At 35.6% G+C, this 24,545-nt stretch overlaps 1 protein-coding gene across 2 annotated transcripts in view; it reads left to right on the top strand.

Annotated features, from left to right (window-relative positions):
- Positions 1–24,545, top strand: part of LOC131573617 (conserved oligomeric Golgi complex subunit 5-like) — a 175,335-nt gene that overhangs the window by 71,364 nt on the left and 79,426 nt on the right. For both annotated transcript variants that reach the window (XM_058827743.1, XM_058827744.1), the window contains one exon: positions 2,283–2,413. In XM_058827743.1, coding sequence (XP_058683726.1) covers positions 2,283–2,413 — 131 coding nt within the window. The remainder of the gene's footprint in view (positions 1–2,282; positions 2,414–24,545) is intronic.

The raw sequence follows: 24,545 nt of genomic DNA, 5'->3' as shown, positions 1-24,545 counted from the left end.
CATACCCTGCCTGCGTTACAGCTTCTGCTCTCACATAAGAATGGCAGGAAATCACTTGCAGGTGTTTCTGACATAGACCTGTTGTCCTTATGAAAACTGCTTTTCTTTCAAAAACTGTGTAATTGCTAGAGCTTCCTTACTGTTAGAATAGCAACTGGGGGCATCTATAGTAGTACAGCTAGCCACTGAACCTGCAGAAAGGCCCACTGTTTTCAAGTCCTGCTGAAATGCATTGTCCCAAGACATTTTGTTAGGATTGCAGCAAATTTGGAGCAAAGCTGCAGATTTTAACAGATTGGCAGGAGGTGGCTGCCAGTCGGAGACACAGATGGAGGTATTTGGAGAAGCCAAAGCAGCATGGTCTTTCTGTTCTTTTCTTAAAACCATCAGAAGGAATAGATTTTTAGCTCTTGAAGTGACTTTAGATTTTGAGATAAAACACAGCAGGAAGAAACAGTATATTTTTTAGTATTTTTCCTCAAATTTTCTGTGGATTTAGGAGATCATAACCACATTTAAATTTTGTTTTGTTTAGGCAGCCTGGGCTTCCAGATTATGACTTTATGCCTTAAGTGAACTACACAGAAGTTCTTGTATTTGTGGTATATGTAAATATTTGGTAATATTTGCACCTTTTTTAATCTCATTGCCAAGAAACTTCTTCAGAGTTTACTGTGGCAGTAGAGTGAATCTGTGATAGTGCTTTCCTCCTTTTTTTTTCTGTGCAGCTAAAAGAAAAGGGGTCAGAAAATTAGTCTTCACACTCAAGACTTGCTCATTGGAACTTGTGTGAGTTCAATATTAGTTTTAATGGGTTCGTATGCCAGACCACCTGTAGAGATGCAGTTTAGTAACAGCATAAAGTTGCAGGGAAATAAGGAGTAAGTGTGGCTGCTGTGGCCTGTGGCAAAAGCAGCTCTGTAAACACACCAGCACACAGGGCTTCATGAATTGCCTGTGCTGTCCTGCTGCTTAGCTGACCTTTGACCCCTCTGATCCATTTTTAAACAAATGCATGCAGGGAAAAGCATTTGCAAGTCTATTCTTAGTAGACTAAAACCTATCTGACATACTGTACTGTTAAGAGAGATGATTTCCTTTGTGCCTTTACTAAGCTTTATGCAGTATTTCAGTAAGCTTTTTGTTTTGATTTCTTATATGGTATTTCTCATGTTCAGATATAGGGATGTTCTATACATAGCTGTAAAATGATTCACTTGGAATTTTGTATTCAGTTGTGAACATGTGATTGCTAAAATTAATTTGAGAATTAGATCAGTTTATTGTGAATAAACAAAAATAAATGGCTACTAAAGTGAAAGGTTATTTGACAAAGATTTAAAAGTTCAGTTAGCTTAGTTAAAATGTTTAAGTCTGTGCCTTAATAAACGTACTTTGAGAACTAAAAGGAAGATAACTTTATTAGGAAATCATAGAGGACTGGTTATAAATGGAAATAGTGGAACACCATCTTATGAAGGAAGAATCTGATACTGCATGAAATGCCTTGGCCATTATTTTGTTAGTTTTATATGATCTTTCAAAAAAAAACCCAGTGGAAAACCTGCTTCATTAAGCAAAATGTTGAAAACTGGTTAAATGAGAATAGTCCTGCATTATCTTGGTGATAAGCAGTAGTGTAAAGGTCTAGGCTACCTGGTCAGGGAGAGCTGGATTAATTTAAATTCAGAAAGATAAAAAGGAGAAAAAAAATAATTGAGAAAAGATGAATTTGAATAGATTTTTTTTTGCTGCAGCTGCCAGTCCAGCCCAGTAATCTGTAGCTTATGGCTGATGGTGATTTCCACAATGGTAATAATTTTTGTGATGATTCTGTGGTTAAAAAGGAAAAAAAAAATACTGTTTTATTTTTGTACCATTCTTTTGTGTTTGATCCCACATTCTTATTCAAACATCTGGTTTGATAAATTTAATAATCTAGTTAATTCTTTGGGGCAAGGATATGACTTCTTTCCCCTTTTTGGCCTGTGATTTTGATTCTGCAGTTCCTAGAACTCATGTTTTACATCTCTTCAGAAGTCTCTGGGTCTAGAGAAGCATCTTGAAGTAAATTCAATGTATTCAATGTCCAGGTTTTCTTAAGTAATAATCCTCCGATTTTCAGTTTTTCTGGTATAAGACATTACTTTGATATACTGTATTGTCAAGTGTTGTATACAAAAATGTCTCTTGGAACTGACTGTAACTTTGAAATGTTTTAAGTTGCTTAAAATGTTCCATTATCCTGTGTCATGCTTATCAATGTTTTGTTGCTTTTATAGATTATCTTTCTCAAGGGATAGATCTGTCTGGAATAGAAGTAATTGAAAATGACCTTCTTTTTATTGCAAGAGCTCGTCTTGAGGTGGAAAACCAGGCTAAAAGGTTGCTTGAGCAAGGTGTGGAGACTCAGGTAAAATACACTTTGTTTTCTACTTCCTTTCAAAAGTAAAGTGTAGAAAGACTCGAGCTTGATTTCTTTTGTTTTGTGTACCACTGTCCAGTGCAAATTAAACAAGAAAAAAGTCTTATGTGAGCAATTCTCACACATGACTATATTCAAATAAATTGACAAAATTGGTCTTGTACAGTATTTGCAATAATAAAATTTGACAGCATCTGACCCTATAATTTGGAAGAAAGTAGGTGAGCTGTAAATACTGTCAGAAAAGCTTGATGCATTCAACACCATATACAGCATTGCCAATGTTGCCAAGTATTATAGAGAAATACGAAAAATGCAGTTTCTTAAAACTGTAAGAAGATTTCTGCATTTTAGCTGTGCAGAAATATATTTAAAAGATTTGGAAGATTTGCATTAAAACTTTAAAGAGCAGTTTAAACTTTGAGGCAAATACTGTAGGGAACAAAAATTAATATGTATAATTGCATTAATTCATATTAAATGTAATTATTGACATTTCAATAACCTGGCTATATCTATTAACTGTTTGCAGTATCTTTAGTGCTATTTTCTTGCCTTCGTAAAATTTAATGTTCTTTTGTCTATACTTTTTAATATTCTTCAAAAACTATCTTAAATCCTCTTTGCCAGAGTAAGAGGAGAAATCTGGTGCAAGTTTCTATCAAGTTTGGATCTTAAATTATAGAACAAAGAGGCTTAGAACAAGACATTTTTATGCTGTTTCTTACCAGAAGTGTTAAACTTCTCTGTAATTCAATATAGCATTTGTTTATAGTGTTGAAGATTGACATGAAAATAGAACAGATACAGAATAGAAAATGTATTGAATAAATTGGCTTGGTTAAACAACTGATGATTGAAATTATCGGAATGCTGCAAACTTTTACTTAGATCTGTCATTTCAACTAGTTTTCTGCAGTAAAAAGTCATGGTTTTGGTAAATACCTTTGACTATTTGCTGATAACAAAGTGGTAGGAAAAAACCACCCCATTTTTCACTTGATTACTATTCCACTCTTGAAACTTCAGGCTATTTGAGCATGTTGCCAAGCTGTGATTGCACTTTTTGCGAGCTATGAAGCATATACGTTATTAAATAAAGATTGACGGAAGATAGGGCCTAAGAAAAAGCAAGTGGACATTTATTTTAAATGTAGCAAAAGTCTTCATCAGTGTGAACTCTTCTAGTTTTTCATGTCAGATTTGACCTTCTCTGATAATTTTCTCTTCATATTAAGTACTAAAATGGAATTGACAAAGAAACCCCGGGGAAATCAATCCCACTCCACCTGAAAAGTAGACAGATTTATTAGGTGTTCCAGGCTGTCTCCAGGTAATCCAGAGATTATTAAAGCATATGCCTGTTGTGCTTTAGCCAGGGGCCTGTTTCCAACAAATGGAAGAGTGTTTGGAAGAAAATTATTAGTGCTTAGTCATATCAGAAATGGGGATGTTTTCATGAGGAGGTGCTGGGTTATGCATCACAGGTTTGTTGTTGGATATGATTTGTGAATTTAATGTTGAGAACAATAGTTTGCTTTAGAAAATACATATGCAGGCATTGCCCAAGACATCTAGAATTTGAAATGTGACTAGTGAATAGCATGTTTGTGATTCCTGTTATTGTGTTTTATTGACAAGCTGATTTACATATACGCCTTCCAACCCCTGAGTTTTCTTTAAAGAGGGCATGGGACCTTCAGCTTTTCTCCTGCAGTAGGCACTACAGAATTCCTCAGATGAACTATCTTCCTGCCAGTATGCATTCTGGTACCTTTGAAAGTAGTGCATGTGTTTTTATCCAGGTGGTTCTTCAGTTATTTGATACTCATATTTGCAAATGCAGTTTTAGTTTCCACCCTTGTTTTCATCTGCTCTGTAAATAATACATGAGATCAGTTGCCTACGTAAGAGTGAGCTATATTTCTATATTTCATGCAACGTTGCTTCTCAGCAATGCCTTAAGAGAAAAATTGCCCTTATGTCTCTGATTTAGAGTATTTTAGTGTCCACTTAGAAGACAAGCAGGAAGTGGAAATACATTTTACAAAGTAAGACTGGAAGTATTTATTTTTCAACAAAAGTCATTAGAATTAGGTGAATGTCTTCTCTAGAATTCAGGTTTTTTCTTCAGAGATGCTGCTAGAAGTTTCTCTGACAAAAAGAACAGAGCTAAAAATTCTAAACTGCTCCTTTTATCATTTTTATATATCCCCTTTGTTTTGGATAGAGACTATTGTTTTATAGTTTATTTAATGACATGTAAGTCATATGCTAGTGAGCTGTGCACAGATTCCCCCAAATAATGCCCAGCAGTAGCACATGAAAGCAGATACTTATACCTAAGTAATAATACATTGTCTTTTTCTGTTCAGTGTAATTCATGTTTTCATGGTGTGTCCACCACTGTGGTATTTGTGTATTTCTCAGAAAAAATGAATCTTTTCCCCTTTTGGAAATATGACATTGACTGCTTTAGAAGTGAAGCCTTCCAGTCCTGCTCCTGGTGGAATCTTAAAGCTGTCATCTGGGTATAAACTGGAAGTGTCTGTCAGTGTGTCTAGACTTAACAGGCTCTCATAGAGCTGCAAACCACACTTGCCTTCCTAATCCTTTTAGAAAGACTAAGCATTCTTTGCTATTGTTGACAAAAGTAATACAAATAATAGCAAACCCAACCACATGGGTACAAGTGGCTACAGGCAGGTATTCTATTGTTCTGTGTGCTTTGTTAGGCACTCCTATTGTACATAGCACAGATAGATGGTCTTTCATGACCCACAGAACAATTTAAAGAAAATGGATTCTAACACCATCTTTATCTCTTTTATTTATTTATTTACTACTATTTATTTTATAGTCCTAAACTCCTTGCTAGCTTTCCTTCATACAGTGAACAGGCTTATGGCAGATAGTATAGGAAGCAGGAAAGACTGCTTTAGCAGAGGTGCATCAGAGAAGAACTTGATTAAAAGCCACCCTTCTAACAGAAAGGCCAGCAATATTTTCTGCTTTAAAATTTTAAAAAAGACATATATCTTGCAACCACCTGAAACATCCCCATCATTTCTTTTGCCCCCATGATGAACCATTGGCTGAAGATTTCAGATTTGCTCTTGTTACCACTTCACCCCTGTTTTCAACAGTAATATTGTGTAAAGCAGATCTGAATAATAAGAAATTACTGCGGAAAAGAGAAATTTGTTAAAATCACCATAGATCAGTTCCAGGTAGAACAGTTTTTCCAGACACAGTTTTGTGTCTGCTATACTTGAAAATGAGAAAACTTTCTCTGCAACTTAGCTCATGCTTCAAACCCATCCAGCTGTATATTGGCATGCTAGATGTGGGACTTACATCCAGGGATAACCAAACTTAGCTCCACTTGGTGATGACAACATTGGTAGCCTTAGGAGCCAGGACTGTGTGTGTGTAGAAGAGAGCTGCGTTTCATCTCCTCCATACTCTTAAAAGGTAACCTTAGTTGTGAGCTAGGTTCTATGCTTTAAATAGCAGCTGTGGGTCACTGTGTAAGAAGGATGGATTTTTGCATGTGTGAAATATGTTAGGAACTTATGTTCTTGCATGTGACTTTACTGATCCCAATTGTAATAATTAGGATATGGATTGTGAGGTATCAATGGTAGCATTAAAGATTGATTAAAATATAAATATCCACTTAGGTCTAGCAGGATGTGGTGTGGAAATGAGAGCAGAATTCAGATTTTCCTGGGCTTGCACTTTAAACAGTTTGTCCTTCTGTGTGTAACAGAAATGTTCTGTATCTTCAACCACAGAATAAAATTTTTCCTTCCTTGTCTCCTGGAGGAATCTGTAGATATCTGACTAGCTTTTTGGTTTGGTTTTGTTTTTTGTTTTGGTTTGGTTTTTTTTTTGGGGCGGGGGGGTTGTTTGTTTGTTGTTTTGTTTTTTGGCTTGTTTGTTTGTTTGTGTTTTCTTAGGTTTTAGAGAAAGTATGTAATTTATTATAGTCCAATTTCCTTATATAAGGTGTGGACAAATCTACTTACCTACCTAGCACAGATCTGGAGAAAGTCAGACTCACTGATAACTCACAATTCATTGAAATTGTTCTGGTGATCATGTAATGAAGTGTCCTAATCATGTTAGAGAAAGAAAAACATAGGTGTAAGCCTAAGAAGGATCCTTTGTTGAATTGTGTGTGCTGGCTTTTTTTAAATACATAGGTTAATTTTTTTCCAAAATGAAGAACTTTGCTAATTATAACCTTTAAGAATAAAGAAGAAGGAAAAATAACATAGAGAAATAAATCCTAAACTGTATTTCTGACATTGTTCAGTGGCTGGATTTGTATACACAGGATAAATAGGTAAACTGTATGATCTGTTATTCACATTGTAACATCTTTGTACTATTATTATTTTGGGCACATTTGGGGGCATTTTGAGTTTTCATATATTAATTCATTGAGAAGAATTTGTTTTGTGAATTACTCTATTTTGCATTCTTTTTCATATTGAACTTTTCCAGTTGTTTTCTCTGGAAAAAGAACAGCTTTTTTTACATTAAAAAATTACTAACTAAATGTATATGCATAAGTGTTCTTGACTAATGCTATTTAGTGCCTGAGAAAAGTGATGGGAGGATGAAGTGTCTGCATAATTAACCAGTTGTCTGGAGGTGATTATCCAGGAGTTGCTCTCAGTTCAGGGTTCCCTAAGCTAGGTGCTTGTGTAGTACATCTTGCAGTGTTATGGCAAAATTGGTGAAATTAATCTGAGATCTCTCATAGACCAGCATTTAATCTCTTGTCAAGGATTTCTAATAGGTTTTCTTACCCCCAAGGGATTGGAAGGGAAAGTAGCTACATAATTGACCAGTTTTCTAGGCACAATCATCAAGAAGTTGCATAATTTATTTAATTTCAAGGCCCTCTGAGCTGAGTGCTTATCTACCACAGTTTACAGGGTTATGGCAAGATTGGTGAAATTATTCTTAAATCAATCATAGGTCAGTGTTCAATCTAATGTCAAGGAGCTTAAGCAATATATGCACTTACTATCCTGTGGAAGCATTTTCCAGTCATGTGAATGCACTTCAAGGTGTTTGAGATATTCAGATATTAAGAATGGTTGGCTTTGGGCTTCATTTTTCACTTTTTTGATGAAATATAGGAAAGTATAATAGTGTTGCATTTTCTAATTACTTCTAATTGTTACTGCCGAAAGTGTGGATAGCTCTTGAGGCATGACTGTTTGGGCAGGGTCCTGTGATCTTGAGTTTCTCAGTTTCTTTCAATCTTGCCTACTTTAGCAAGAATGTGTGCTGCACTGAAACATCCTTTGTTCTAGATTAGTTCATAATATTTAAACACCTTGATTTAAATCAAAGTATGCCCACTGTTTTTTGCTGGTTTAGTGTCATCTTTAAATTAATACTGCCTTGTGAAATGGACTGTGCAAGTGCATGAATATGCTTTTCTAAAGTTGTCAGCTCTGTGGAGATGTGCGTGGCTGTAGAAGAAAGTAAAATGTTGTAGCAGGATGTCATTTCGTGTACCCTGTGGTTGTGTAGGGGCCTCTTTAGTGTTCAGCTTTAGTTCATTTACCTTAGAATCAGTTCCATTACCCACACTGATGTACTGTGCTAGTCAAAAGCACAATTTTAGTTTTGTTGTGGTTTTAAAACAGTAACTAAAAAATTACTTATTTCTTGCTGTGAGATATGGATTAGAGCAAGAGCAAAACAGGCTTAAAACTTAAAAAGGAATAAAGAAAGTTTATTAACAAACTACAAGAATAAGAACACCAGAATAAACTTCCAGAAAACCCTTTTTATCCCTTACTACCCACCATTCCCTTGTTCACATGACAACATAGAGACAAAAACTTTGGAACTTCGGTGTTTAAAACAGTCTCACTTCCTGCTAGTCTTTTCATCAGTCTTTGTAGAGAAACAGAAGTTTTCTTCTGCTAATCTATGGAGTTTTCTACAAGAAAGCTATTTCTGTTATAGCTTTCTATTTTTCTGACGCCAGCTGCCCGGAAATCCTGTCAGCAGTTCACTCCTCCCATTTCACATCACTCTGAGGTGTGTTATGGGTCAATGACTCTAGGGATGTTATTTTTAAGGATGAGTTATTCAAAGGCAAAAGTTCTTTTCATCTGTTTCTGTGAGCTTCCCTGGAAACAGTTTTCTCTTTGCCCTCAAGGCCTCAAGTCTTCAACTATTACTCTATCTCACTCTGTTCCAGCACCTCACTGTATCACAATTACTCCACCTTTTGCTCAAAATCTACACTTGGAACACTCTATTCCTACCTATATACTCTGTCATGAATTAAAGGAGTTTTTTCCAAGACCTTATTGTCCATCTCCATAGCTTTAACAGAAAAATATTTCAGCTTATAAAGCGTCTCCTTATTCTCTACCTTTTCTGAAGCTTAATTCTTTTCTTTACTGTCTCTGATAGTTTATAAAGTCTCTTTACATGTTGATTACTCTCTTTCTCTCTCTGGATAAAAGGATTAATCTGCAAGTCTCATCTAGGTAATGAAAAGGTTAAAATCTTGCTCAGGCTTTGTAGATAGTTCTGTGATCTCTGCTGGAGCAGCGGCTGGAGCTGTCTTCGATAGAAGATTCTTCATGGCTGCTCTGCAGAGTGTGGTCGCTGTCTCAGCCTGCCGCAGGTCCAGAGCTTTTATTCCTTTCTTTACTCGGCAGTCTCTGGTGAATTCAGTCACAGCAAAAACTGCAGCCGAGCCAGGGACCGGCCTGGCCCGGCCAGAGCCCGGGGCAAGCCCCGCAGGCCCCATCTCCCGGCCGGGAGCCGCTGGGCCCAGCCCAGCCCCCGCCCGCGCCGCATGGCCTGGGCAGGGAATGGGAGGCCAGCCGGAGCTCTGTTACCTTTCACAGCCAGGAAACAAAGAGACAAAGAAATTCCCAGGCTTAGGTCTTAAGGTGGTGTTCACAGGTTGATCCAACTTTTCAATGGTTAAAACTGCTGTCAGTTCCCAGAAATGACTGATAATTGGTCAGGAGAAAAAGACTCCCATCAGTCACCAGCAGCTTCAACTTCCTTAGCTCCCAAAACCACCTTAAAGGTAAAGCCACCCCATGACAGTTTCCAGATGTTTTTGCTTACCCTTTGCTGCTTTTACATATTATCTATCTATTTTGTCATACCTTTTAAATAATACAAGCCCTTATGCACTTCAGCATGTCAGTGGGATTGATTGCTGTTATGTAGATATACGTTACCGCATAGGTGTGCATAATTACAAAATGATCCTTAGAATAGCAAATAAAGTAGAAAAAAAAAGAGAAAAGAACCCCTCCATCTGGCTCATAGCCATTCATCTTTTTATCCATATACCATTGGTTACCTTCATAAAAAGCCTGGAATAACTGGGGTTGAAATGCTACTAGAGTATGCTTTTTTTTAAAGTAAAAAAAGTAATCGTTGCTTCTTCCTTTTTTTTTTGTCTTTTCTTTTTATTATGACATTTATTTCTATCTTGAAAGCTAGTAGTTGGAGTTTAACCTAATTACTGTGAAAAATATAACCAATATAGTACTATAGGCAGTAGTTGTTACATTTCCTTATTATACCACAGTGTTGATTTGCTGCAGGAGATCCTGATGGAAACTAGACTGAGACAGTTATTTCGTAATAAAGTGATTGACTACAGTATTATATAGAAATAGAAGGCATTTCTGATTATTCAGTTTGGAGTCAGTTTTTTGAATCTAGAGTAAGAAGACTGAAGTCTTATCTCTAAAGAGGAAAATTTGAACCTGCTTGCTACTTTTGGCATAAGATGAGGGTGGTAGCTATAGTTGATTTCAAAGCATCTAGTTTTGTTTAGTGAAAATGGGGTATGAAATCCAAAGCCTTTTATTTAAATTACTGTTAACCACCCATTTTACTGCTCCTTCTAATTCTAATGTAGAGAGAGAGGACTTATTTGAACATGTTATAGCTGTCACATTGGCTTTTGTTGTGAAAGATCACAATGGCATTTGAGTCTGTTTAATTAAAATCCCACAAACTTATACTGTTTCTAGCCTTGCTTTTAGAGTAGCTCTGTATACATATGGAGAATTTTCACTCAATGTGTTTAAATGTCTTAACAAGTTTTCCTCTATCCTAACCTTTAAGTTTCTTTGTCATAGAAATATACTCACATTGCATTATTCAGTTTTATTTTTCATCTTCAGTCTTACAGTTATGGTTTTCATGATCTTGTTAACTTGCTAAATCAGATTCCTTCATCTGGCCATCTGGTGCATGGCACTACTGAAGGAGTTTTCTATAAGTCTAATTTTTTTTTTCCTTGAACTATTCTATTAAGATGTGATGCAGCAACGTATGGCTCATCTAACAACCAAAAAATAACTTCCAAGTATATTTTAGTTATATCCTACATCTGAATGGTAAACTTCATGGGGATTAACCAAACCTTATAAAATTTCCCCTTTACTACTCTGGTCTAAAAGGAGTTTGTTTTATCTTAAAGTATGATCTAATGGAACTGAAGTGTTAACCACGCCTCAGTAATTCAAAATCACCAAGTTAAACACTAAGCATGAATTTATACCTCTGAACTATGGATTAAAAATAAACCACAGATTTCTCAGCAACATAATCGGCTGATACTGATATAACCTAGAATATCCTTTCAGTTTCCATAGGAACAGATGATAAAATGTTTTGAATTTTGGAGTAGCTAAAATGAATGTCTGACTTCGATATAGTTCACTTTTACTTCGCAGCTTGCAACCTCTGCATGTAAGGGCTAAAAATGTGCACTTAAAAAGGATGTGGAATATTGACATAACACATATTAAAGTGATTTTAGGAGCAGTCGTAACAATAATAACAAAAAATAGTATTGCAAGTAAAAATAAGATGTTTCTATGCATAATTCTTCAGGTGCTAGCTCTGTATTTTATTATACAGGTGCAAAAGATGTTTTCAATTCCATAGGAAAAGAGAACCATTAATTATTCCATTGTGTTAATGGCTAATTTATTGAATACTTTACAAAAAAAATAAATAAATCTGTCTTGTCTTCTCTAAATTTCATGTCCAGCCATTGTTTAATCTCACTGTGTTAGATTGTATTAGGGGTATTTTCTGGTTGACATAATTTGTAGAACACAAGAAAACTTCATGTAGCCAGAAAGAAAAGATCAGCAAAATTTAAATGGAATATGTAGGGTGTTATTTAGGTGACTATAGCAAAAAATGATTATTGAAGAACTGGCATGGAAACATGCCAGCTGGAGTAGTACCTGTTTTATTGGATGTTTAACATCACTTTAACAGGTCATGTTGCTAAATCAGAGGAAATATATTTTGAGTGTAAAGACATTGGAAATATTTATTTATTTATCTTTTTGAGATAAATGGATCTGTAAGTCCAGTATTGATATAGAAGGAAAATATGGAGATCTTGTTAACAAACCATTAGGAATCAGAGTGCCCATAACCTGAAGCACTGTACATGTAGGTAGAAATGATAGTGTGTGACTGATTTTTCAGTACCTGCGCTCCTTTAATTTTTTGTACATCATTTAAGGTACAGCATATTCTCTATTTAAGATATTTGATGCTTAAACATTTAGTATGAGGAAATTAGGATGGTACTGAAAGTAAAAGTTAAGAAAAAAGAAAGAAGCAAAGTGGCAAAGAGGAAATGAGTTGTGATAGTTTCTTTTTTCAATGAAACAGGTTTTTGAGAGAACAGAGCTGCACTGTGCTAATATAGTTCAAATAGTAATTTTTTGCAAGTATCTGTATTCCAAGACTATTTTAACCACCATTAATATAGAGGAGTCATAAGAACTGTAGTTATTGGAACATATGGACAAGTTCAATAGCAACATATTGAAAATAGAAGGATTTTAAAATAAAAGTAATATCTATGGCTTTCCTGCTTGGTACTAGAATATTGTTTGCTGTTGTAAATGTGTGGAAGACCCTCTGTCACATGTTATTTTCTGAATATTGATCCTTTTTCATTAATGATTTAGTTTGCAATTTTGCAACATCCTTTAGAAAATTCCTCACAAAGCGTGTAGTAGGTGTGTTGAGGCAAGTACTGGCAAACTTCATTCCACAAGTGGGCAAATACAGAGAAGTTCTCAATGACAAGAAGTAAACAAGTAGGTTCTTAACAAGTATTTGAGTTTGCAAGTTTCTATGCTTTAATGATTAGGCAACACTGGCCCTTTTTAACAACAGTGGCCTTGTTTCATGAAAATAACATCTTTTTCTTAAATCCTGGAACTTCTATTTCCTCACCCAGTAATATCTTCAACTGTAATTATTAATTTGTTGAAATATTTTCAGGTCAAGTAGGAAAAACATTGTAAAATAAGTTTTGGTTATTTAATTTATGTTCAACAGAAAGTTTTCAGGTGTGGGGGTGACCACAGGGGACTCACTAATTGGGTATGGAAGGACCCCTTGCCTTCTATCCACCACCTTTCCCAGTTAGCAGCTCTTGCTGGGAGTCTGCCTCCCCAGCTCTGGGCTGTCCCATGGCCATGCAGCTGTGCAGCAGTCTCACCTGCATTTCACTCCACAGTTCTGATGAACTCCTGTAATATTCAGAATCAGGTTCAGACCTTAAAAACTTAAAGATTTTTATGTACCAGATATTGAAATTATGAACTGTCTATAAGTAGAAGAAACAAAATGCACAAGTTTTCCTTTTTGTGATGGGGCAGCATGGGGAGTAACACAGTAGTCTACATTAGTGACTATTGTTTTGTAAAACCTCCAAATTCTATTAGTTTGAGGTTAGAGAATTTTTTTTTTTCCTGTCCTTTGGATTTTTTTTTTTTTTCTTCAACTAATATTCAAGTAGAGAACTGAGATATGAAGTGGTATTGTTTCCCAGATTTGGATTGCCTGACTGTCTCCACTGGGGTGGTTGCAGTGGCAGCAGCTTCCTCTGCGGTACCCATGTGTCCATGGTTAGGGCATACAGCTGTCCTGCCTTCCTCCATCCTCCAGCTGGATACCATTACACTGCCATTTCCCTAAGTTTCAAAATGTCTTCAGAAACATCCAAATTAAGAAGTTCTCTCACACTGGACATCTTGCTGTATTACCTTTGTTGATTTCCTATCTGTGACCCCAGCTGAGCCCACCAGCTACCTTGTGAGTATGCTATATTTGCACCTGAGAGCCTTGTATTTGTATCTGAAATAATACTGCAGATCAGCCCGTGGCTCAGGTGAGCCCAGCAGAGCTGGGAATTGCCACCTGCTTTGCTGTTAGTGTCCCCTGCAGCTGCTGGAGGAGGTGTTGGCTCAGGGCTTTGGGTGGCTCAGCCAAGGGCGTGATATTTCTTGTTGGTCATCGGTTAGCACTCCTGACTGTTAATTGTGCTTCTGCTGGACACGTGTTCCACAGAGTAGTCTGCAAAGCAGACAGCCCCAGTGAGATGTTGTCAACAGCAAATGGAGCATGAAACATTTGTTTTTCCCTTCTCTCGGTGGCAGGTAGTACACCGTGGTGTAAGGAATTCATAATTAGTTGATACGAGGCACAGACTCAAATGTACTTCCTTTAAGCAAATATTGAAAACAGAAGAAAGCAAGAGACTGCATTTTGAGGAGAAACCTGCTTGAACAGACACATGTATATTTAATCAGTCTTCAATAATTCATGTAATATTAATGTGAAGCATATGGTAATACAAGTGTTTAGTAAAATGGTTTTGGCTGAAAGTTTAATACCTAATTGGGAGTTGTTGCCTTTTATATCTTAAAATTCTTTGGGAAAAGGTAGAATTAGCTTAAGTAAATTATTTAATATTACTATCACTATGTGTGTTACACATATTTAAGTGAAAATAGTTTAGTTCTTAAAGTCACTAAGCTTCTTTAACTAAAAACTGTGTCTGACTTTGCGCAATAATTTTGTGCCATGACCTCTTTCAGTGCCTTTCCCAGAGAATCCGTCACTATCTAAACTGTCATTTTTTCCTTTACTGTTTTTTTTTTATGACAATTTTTTGGTTGCTAGTCGGATTTTTTTTTAAAAAAGACAGCTGCAACAAATAGCATAAAATACAGATTAATGTTATGAAAACAGCAAAAAAAGGGGAGACATTGGTATTGCTTCTCAGTTTTCTAGCTTTCTTAAGAGTTTATATGCTAATGATACTCTATTAAAATGATGAAGTTAAATCTGTATCTTTTTAACTTGACCTTGTCTTGTAATGCCATAAAATTCATCAAGTTTTCATTTAATAGAGTTTGAAAAATTTTGGTAGCAACTCTTTTACAAGCTCTTTAACCAAGTGTGGTATTTCTTTGTGTGCAATAAAGATTGTTTAAGCAATTACTTGAATAATCAGTAATTTACATCTTGAAGCAGGCCCAGCATTTCTGCTGGGTAAACATGTTGGAACTGCAGAAGAAAAGAAAACATTGTCATCTTTGGAGACATCTCATGCCAAAAATCCAGATGTGCAGGTCCACCTCATTCATATTCCAGAGCCGTAGTTTTTCCCCATACACGATGGACTTTCCAGATTGAAAGGCTTGTAAAAGAGGAGGGAGTGATGAATTCCTCAGTGAATACTGTTGGGAAAATGGGACTGCTTGGGAAGCACCTGGGCATACATTTTTAGAAGCCCACATTTTAGGGTAATAGAGGTAACATAGTAGCAAAAATAGTCATGAGAGTGTTTTGTCTCATCTAGGCAGAATTATTTCATGCCAAAATCTGTCCCTTTTACTGTTTACTGAACCATGCTGAGGCTGCACTGCTGTTCTGCCTCTGTTGCTCTGACAGAACACGAGTGCTGCAAGTGCCCATGCCAGGGGCGAGAGGGGCAACGTGTCCATGCTTCATCCTGCTCCTCTTGTCACAGAGCACACGTGTAACAGGCATTGGGTGCTGAAATATAGTCCCTCTCCAGAGCTCAGATGGAGCTTTGTGCAGCTATTCCCCTCCAGGAGTGGGGAAGAAGAGAGGGTGGAAGATGAACTCCTTTCAGTCTTTTCCCCTCCCTCCTCCAGCACTGTATATGAGCAAAGCTAAAATCCATATGCATTTGGGAAGGAATGTGTGCTGTAGTAGGAGTTTCCAGCAAGGAGGATGGGAGGGTGCCATATGTTCTCCTGCACTGCAGGCTTTACTCTTTCCTGGAGATTTGTTCTAAAATCCTATTGATTTCTTGTCCAAAAAATTTAGTTGTCTTTTTTACTTGATCTGTATTATAGAAGATCTGACTATTCCTGCTTAGTGTTGCTATCCTTGTGTTTATTGGGATGTAAGTATTGACTTATTTGAGAAAAGCCTGAGACACCTTGTTCTTTGTTATTAATGTTAGATGAAGGATTTTCCTGAATTCAGATCTAGGTCAGTATTTATTATTACTGTTGGGGTTTTTGTGTACTGCATATTGAAAACCACATTCCTCAATCATGTGTGTTTCATCCAGTAGAAACTTGCGCTGTGGCAGTGTTGGTTGCTTTTTGCTGCAGGTTTGTGGTTTTTTCTGCCTAAGGAGATGTTAATGCATGAGGCCTTCTCATTGTCTTTCTGCTTGACTCGTGTTTTATACCCCTTTAAAATGCTCACTAGGGATCTCAATTTCAAAATTATCTGCAAAGAAATACAAGCAACCTTTTCACAGACTTAAGACTTTTTCATATGCTGTGCAGCTACAGCCTAATCTATTCTTTTGGGGAATTCACTCCCCTTGATTTAGGATCAGCATTCTACCACACCTTAGAATTAAATTTAATCTACCTCATGATCAAGGATATTTTTCTTCTTAATAGAAAATATCATTCTTCATAAAGACCCTCTGACAGTGTTTTCATATATGGCACAGTGGGAAAGCATCACTGTGTCAAGTATATGTTGCTTCACTGCAGGTTATAAAAAATAAAATAGTAACATTAATAAATTCACAGAGTTCTGCAGTGAGCTAAGAAACCTTGTGCTGGTGTAGTCTGATTTGTATGGTGCTGGACACATACTTAAATTCATCAGATGGTGAGCTGTAAGGTGTAAAGAATAACAAGTATTATGAGCTGGAAATTATATTCTAAAGTAGGGGATTTGATAATTAGTTAACTTTCATTGGACTGAACAATATTGAATCTTAAATTGTATAGTCATCTAAATAAAATAATCTTTGCTCTGAGATTTGACATGGCAAAACTGCTGACAAGAATGAAGAGAGTCATTGAAGTAATGGCCTGGCCTGTAAACATCTAAAGGTCGATCTCATACATATTATTTTAAGATGGAGACTTGTTAATAATGAAGTCTATATCTATATTTTATATTCTTCATTCAGCTTAGAATTCTTAAAATTTTATAGAATATCTTTGGGATTTTTTTTCAGAAAATATAAACTTTAGCATAGCTTTTAGTTCTGTTCAGAGGCTTTCATTCTTAATTCTAGGACAAGTGACAAGAACTTTAAAAAAATGTTAGCCTGTTGTCTTCAACTAGATCTCAGATTACTTTTTTAATCCATAACTGAAACCTTTTTCCCCACGCTGAGAGTATCTCATACTTTCTGCCTTGATAGTGGTATGTGGAAGAACGAACTCAATCCTACATCTTGATAAATAACTGCACCTACATATAATTTCTCTTGCACATTAAACTTCTCCTGTAAAGACTTTTCCCATTGCATCTGTATACAATTTTTATGAATAATTTATGAACAATTTTTTTTTCTTGAAACCTATATAAGTAAATAAAGTGTGCCTCAGGTAAAAGTGCTAAATGTTGTGAAACATTTTTGTTTTTTACATGTTATAGTATTATGTATTCCAGTTTCTATAAGAGATTTCTGCATGCTGAATTTTTTTTTTCTGTCCCACACTTATTTATATTTCATGGTAGTTAAGTTCACAGTTTATGTGTCATTCATACAAGAAAAGATACTAGGGGAATAACAGCTGAATTTTAATAATGGATGAGGAATTACTTAGTTACAGTAGTTTACCTAAGGCCCTTTTAGTTAAGGATCTCTGTCAACAATCCCTTTGAATCTTTTATATATACTGTAGGTTTTTACCTTGGCTGTGAGATTTCAGAAGAGGTGAATTCTTCTGGCAAAGCTGATAATACTACTCACAATTTAAATGTTCATTTTTATGTCTGTGTTTGTGGCTTTCTTGGGATGGGGGAGAGGCTGGGCTAAATTAAAGTTAAGATTCTAGTTATTGTCCTTATCTTGTGCATTAGACCCAAGTTGTTATTTGATGTCAAGTAGCTCATCTCTTCTGTAGACAAAAGTGCTGCTCATACAAATAGAGACTTTGACATAGATTTCATGAGAACATGTCATGGTGTGTGATTGTACATATGTGCTAATAATATTGTTTTAACTGAGAATTTATTGAATTTTGTCTCTGAGGATCATTATTATTGTTTTGAAGTCACAGGGAGTTTTCACACTAACTAGTGTTGCTGAAGAACCCTTCCAACCCAAGCTGTTCTGTGCTACACTTTACAGAGCATTCAATTACACAGCAGCATCACATGTGAAGCTTAGACAGGAGCATGAGGCACATTGTCACAGTCAGCCAGGACTGTTGAGAGGCAGCCTTTTTGTATTCCCCTGAGCTGGGATAAAATTACAAACCTGTGATACAGAAACTTCATTAGCGTTTTCAATGAAAGACAGACATATTTTCTTTAATATGTAGGAGCCAGAGATGCGTCATGGTAATTGTGAGTGGAATTCATATTCCATATGCCTTAATGTGACATTTCAGTTTGTCCAGACTACAGTGTCTTTGCTCTGTGAATTCTAAACCTGTCCACCATATAAATGTGTATAAATCGTGTACCATGATGGTTTGCTGTCCTCTCTTCTGCTTTTTTTAGGTCCATGAGAATGTTGAATAGAACCAGAATTAGGACAGTTAATGAGAGACACAGGTGTTGGAGTGCCATATGCTTGGGTTATCCCACCCTATCCTTTATTTTCACCATTGGACCATGTTTGCTTGGCTTACTTAGGAAAGACACTTAAAATAACGTAAGCCTTGCTTCAAATCAAAACATATTACATCTCCTATTCAAAGGTACATTTTCTCTGTCACAGAAGTAAATTACTTTGGTTTGGCATGAGTTGTTTCTGACAAAGCCATCTTGGCTATTATTTAGCACCATATTAAAATTTCCTTGTGCATATCTAAAGGTAATTTAGCTGTGCAGTCAAATGCAAATAAGTTATTACTTTGTGGCAGTAAGACTTAAAATATTACTGTGCTGTTTGATGGTCCGGTTTTGAAGAACAGAAATGCATGAGATGGTAATTTCAGAATTTCAGACTGTGCAACATACCTTCAGTGTTAATGACTTTTTTATGGGAGAGCTTTAAACTCCTTCATTATTGTTTGCATTTCAGCTCAAATTGCTGGGAATTTTCTCACATAGATGGGTAATTAAGATACTTTCTGGACATAATTAGTGCAGCATACTGTAATTAATGAACTTGCAATCGCAAAATGTAGATGTATTCTTGAAGTCCTACAACTTGGATAATGAAAACATTTACAACCTGTATCATTCATGGAAAGCACTAGTACTCCTTAATATAATTTACAATGAATCAGTGAACTCCTTTTCTCCTTCTTCAACCCCCGCTGATGATAGTTATTTTAAGATCAGAATTAACACTTACGTATATACAGCTCCTGTAAATCAGAAGAATTTTAAAAAGTACATTTTTGACAATGCTGAAGTTAAAGTACCTTTTCTAGGGTGGGTCACACATCAGCTGTAAATATCTGGCAGAATTCTTCTGTAATAAAGTGTTTATGAAAGCTTATTATTATAATCATTCTAGATTTTTACTTCTGTACGTAGCTGTACACATCCATTTAAGAAGTAGAACCAGGCATTTTTGTGGGCTACTGTAGTTGATTGTCTTGACAGCCAAATGAGATGATTAAATGGGACTAACATCATCTACTCTGAAACCTTTAAAAAAATGTCACATAGTTGAAGACAGTTTCTGACCAGCTGTTAAATTAGATGTCAAAGTATGTGCATCTAAAAGTTTCATGTTACCTCTCATCCCCTCTGTTCTCTCAAGATGTTGGAGAAAATACATCTGCTTTTCAAAAAACAAAACAAACCAACAAAATAAAGGGACGTTGAAGATATTAATGTAATGATGTAAATTTGGAATATGGCCAAATTCACAGTATTCTAAACTGTGCTCATTCTGTCTCAGTAATAGGATTTAGAAGAATTTAAGAAAAGAGCACAAGAAATTTTAGGAATATAAACCCACTGTCACAAGAATAAGAATTTAAATACTGAGGTTATTTAGTATATAAGGTAAACAAGTTATGCAAATAATATATATATTACCATATAAGACAATGACTGATACAGAGAAGAGAAAATTGAGTCCTTTAGACTTTGCATTTTCTAACCAGGTCACACACACTTTTTGTCCAGCAGAGGGTTTCAGAGTAGTAAGATATTTTTACATCATCTTTCTTACAAAAGTCACAACAGTAAGAAAAATTATTTGTTAAGTATTAACTTTAGACCAATGAAGGTACTAATATAGAACATCTCTGAAACAGTCACATTTAAAATGTAAATTTTAAGAATTTAATGTGTGTCATTTATGGATAGTATTTCCATTTAAAATCTGAGAAAACTCTGAAGAGGTCTCTGTCTCAGAAAAGGTACATGCATCTGTCTCTTTAAAGAAAGATGGAAGTTTGCTTCTTTTAGTTTTCAGCATTTATTCACACTCAACATAAAATCACCAGTGTGTTGCAGTCTTGACAATACAGTCAAGACTCCTTGTCATGAGGAGCTTTGGTTAGTCATTTTACAGTTAACTGTAAAAATAAAGTACACTCAGTCATGATATTCATGTGCTCTGCTTTCTCAGTCATGCCAGAGTACAAAAACAAAGTAACAAAAATTGCATTACCATTATTTTTGTAATACATGTTAGAGGAAAAATTGTTAACCACTAGAAACTTCTTTACTTGTGAGAATATCAGAGTGCACGTGCCTGCATTTAGGACAGAGGATGTGCTAGAATGTATTTAGTTTTTTGAAAATCGCAAAGTCCTGAAAGTCCAAGTAGAGTTATTGTGATAATAATAAGGTGGAAAGGTGTTTGCATGGAATTATTCTTGGATATTCTTCAATTTACTTTTTTTTTTCAACGACATCTTCAACAATATTTCAGTGCTTATTAACTGTTTCACAGGCATTGATGACCTTTACAATAGTGTGAAGGCATATTTGTATATGACAGCTAGTTAGGCTGGAGCAAAATAATGGATTTTTATCAGGAGTTTATAAAGGTCTGCTTTACCAACTTCTGATCCAATTTATTATGTAAGATAACAATAGTTTAACAATGGTATTATGTTAAAATTAAAACTCTTTATTATGCTTTAATATATCCATAATGTCAATACTTGTCTGGCATTCATGTTGTCAAGAGGCCAGTAAAAAATTACTTTTGAGTATAGCTTAAGTGTGCAGAGATTGCAGTTTAACTAAGTAATGTGGTAATTCTGTTATATTCTTCAAGTAGGCTCCCTTTCTTAAGTAACTCATTGTGGTCTCAAATAAAGAAGCTCTTAAGTTTTCAAATTTGAGTTCTGAAATTCATATCTTGTTGACAAACTTGAAAAATGAAAACTTCACATGAAAAATATGTATTAAAAGACATTAAATGTGTGCATGTATGTAAAATTCATCCTTGGTTGCTGACTACTGCAAGTTAACCTCAGCAGTGTGCTTATACATGGTGTAAGTGATGTCCCGATGTTTATCCAAATGACATTGACACAGGCTATAGCTATTATTAGCCCAAATGTTTCCCTTTTAGGAATCCTTTCAAACTTGGTCTCCTCTTTTGAGTTTATTTTGATACAAGTCCCTGAAGAGGTCATGCCCTTTTATTACAAAAACTTTTGCCTCTCTATTTTTTTGTTTGAAAAAGCAAACTAACAACACTTACACATAATTAGATCCTCTGTCTCGCAAATGACCCAGACAAGTATTTATCACCCAAGAAAGTTTCTGATCTAGAATTTTTGTAAAAGTGATATCATGTTATGTGTCAGAACAATTCCACAAAGTTCAGAGGTGTTCTGAGGAATTATAAGAAAATGTGTATATGTTAAGCTAGGGTTCTTTTAGCTTGACCACAGCCATTTGGAGCTCTGAAGTTAGAAATTCTTGCGAGAGTCAAAAATCTGTATGATTAACATACAGTGTGACGATTATTTTTGTTGGGATAGGTTATCTGACAGAATGTAGGCAAATAGGTATTCTTTTGTCTGTAGCCATATAATAGAATGAATCTGACTCTGAAAAAATGCAATTTTCTTTTAATATGAGGTATAGATGGTTTTTGTGCCTTCTTGAGCCCTTTTAAATTCAGTGTTAAGACTTAAAACATGTATTAGAAACAAGGATTAGCACTGAAAATGCTGGGTTTCATTTTCTTTAATGAAAAGCATCCTATGTTTTAGGGTATAAATCCATGTTTAAGTTACATCTCCTTGGAGAGTTGTCTTAATGCCCACTGGTGAAATTCAGTACTTTAGTGATGCTGGAGCCAATCAAGATCCTTTATTATAAAATTTGTTAAATCATCATCATCCCTGCTGGGTGAAAGATGATACCTTATATAGTACAGTTTATAATGCTGTACTATACTATAGTGATTAGAGCTAGGCCTGCAATTCTTGTTGCCAGTTTGGAGTGGATGCATAGGACTGTGTAGCGCTTAGGCCTGGGAAAGAAACTGATTTATTTTAGGATTTGTTCTTACATTATAAAATCATCCTTTGATCTCTTAGAAGGTTAAAGAATATTTTATTGCCCTTGAGATTTTGTATGCAGGCAGACACAAGCATTTTCACTGATGTAATGATTCAACAAGCAAAGTTCAAATGATCAATAAGAAACCATAATTTCTGCAGTGCTGCTATGTTCTTTGTCAGCAAATAAGGAGGGTGAACAAGGATTCATCATCTCCCTAGAGTAACAGCACAAGTCACTAAGGCAAGTGGAGGATTCAGACCACAGTAAGCCTTGCCATAGCTTGTCTTAAGTTTGCAAAAATAAAAAAAAAAAAAAATAAAAAAAAAAAAAGAAATTGTAGTCCATCATTCTAGAATGGTGTATATTTTTGAATGCGTTGCAGATTGTGTACTTTCTCTCTTCAAAATAAACCCTTTTAAAAAAATTTCTTTTTTTCTGACACTCTATTTTAAATGACAGTGGTGAACAGAAATGCCAGCAATTTAGTATATTTTGCTAAAAGAACCCTCTCCAGGGAAGAGGCTCATGAATCAGGATTTAATTCAGAAAAGAAAACAAGTCTAAATTACTGTAATCAGTGAATTTTTGTTCAGATCAATGATAAAGAGCTGATCCTCCAGAGCTTTAATATTTGTATCAGTGTCAGTAAGGATATTAAGGGTCTGATGGGTAAAGACTAAGCGAAATATCTAAAGCCTTCTTGATGACAACTGCCCATTAGGAACAAATATACATAATTTTATTCCAACCAGCGAACCACTGCTTCTGAGCCTGTCCCGAGCATGTGAATAATGTGGTAATATTTTTCTCCAGGCTTAGTCAGTAGATAGAAGACCTGTAGGAGAGATACCCATTTTTAAATCAGAATCTGGATCTAGAATCTATCGAAAGGATCAGAAAGTGTACCTGGGGTGGTTGGGAAGTTGTTGGAAATTCCAGGTGACGGCACCGTTACAAGTGTGTTACTGCCCTCTGTAAGGTAGAGGTTAGAGGGGTGTACTGTTTGTGTAACAAAAAAGCCTTTAACTGCTTATTCCTCTTACAACTTGAAAAGCTAAACTGGATTTAGTTGTTTATTTGGCTTAAAACTACCTCCCTGTTTCTGCATAGAATGAGATGTTACAAGACAGCTTGCTGAGGAGTGGCAAAAAGCTGACACTTTCTACAGTTCATTTATTCTGTATGTTCTGTATAGCTTGTAGAGCAGTCTTCCCTATCTTGACCCTTTCACAGCTTGTTGTGTGAATGTTTTGACTGTGTTTTGGTATTAAATAGTTGTTCATAGTTGCTTTTCAGTAAACCTCTTGTGTTCTAAATATTCAGAATTTGTCTCAGCTGGTCTGATAGTAGACCAACTGGTGCTGGAGTCAGAACTCCTAATGGAATGTTTATTATTTCTTGTAATTGTTCAAAGTTTATGAATATACCACATATTTCCACCCCCAAAGAACTAATTGTGCAAAAGCAGAACTCAGTAGCAAGTCTTTTAGTGGGCTGTGCTTAACCATGCTGTGTTAACAGCTGTTTTAAGTGATTCAACTACTGATGATTTTTGTGTAAACCTTTCCCTCTAGAATTCTGCCAAAACATAATACTTTGACACAACTTGAAAATACTCTGGCTGCTGTTTGCTTATTATTTGGCTAGATCTGACTTCAGGGAAATACACTTAGGCCATTTGAGATAGTTTCTTCCTGGCCAAAAAAACCCTCCAGTTGTGCATTGGAGAGGAATATTACTAACAATCTGCTGCAGGAAGAGTGTCCTGAGTTTGAGAATTGATTTCATTGCTGCTCAACCACAGACTTGCACTTGTACTCTTTCTCACATTTTGGACCTTCCCACCTGTTTTTCACTACTGCTGTAGACTTTCTCAGGAAGCATGTTTTTTACATGGCCTTCAGAAATATTTCATAGTACACTCTCTTGGAATTCATTTCCTTTTGAAGAAATGTTGGTAAGTAATGAAGACTCTATAATTAAAAAGTAATCTTGAATTGTCACTTACCTTTATTTTTGATTGGAATAATTAGGAGTTGTTTTGTACCTGTTGGTTGAATATTAGTAAAAATAATCAAGAGGAGATAGAAGGCAAGGAAGGTAAAAATAGCTGAAGGTAGAGTTGAATATAATCTATGGTTGTCGTGAATAGGTAGAGAAGGCTTTTCCATGGAAAAAAGGCCAATTTTTATTTCCAAGGAAGAAAGCACATAGCTGGTATTTAATTTTGTGGTAGGTTATTTGTGTTAATCCAGCCCTGTAACAAGCATAAACATGTAATCAGAATTACTACATAAATTGCAATTATTTTTTCTTTGTT

This window comes from Poecile atricapillus, chromosome Z, assembly GCF_030490865.1.
Source record: "Poecile atricapillus isolate bPoeAtr1 chromosome Z, bPoeAtr1.hap1, whole genome shotgun sequence".
In the NCBI taxonomy this organism is placed as follows: Eukaryota; Metazoa; Chordata; class Aves; order Passeriformes; family Paridae; genus Poecile; species Poecile atricapillus.
The sequence above is the reverse complement of the archived record's forward strand: the minus strand, read 5'-3'. Positions and strand labels throughout refer to the sequence as shown.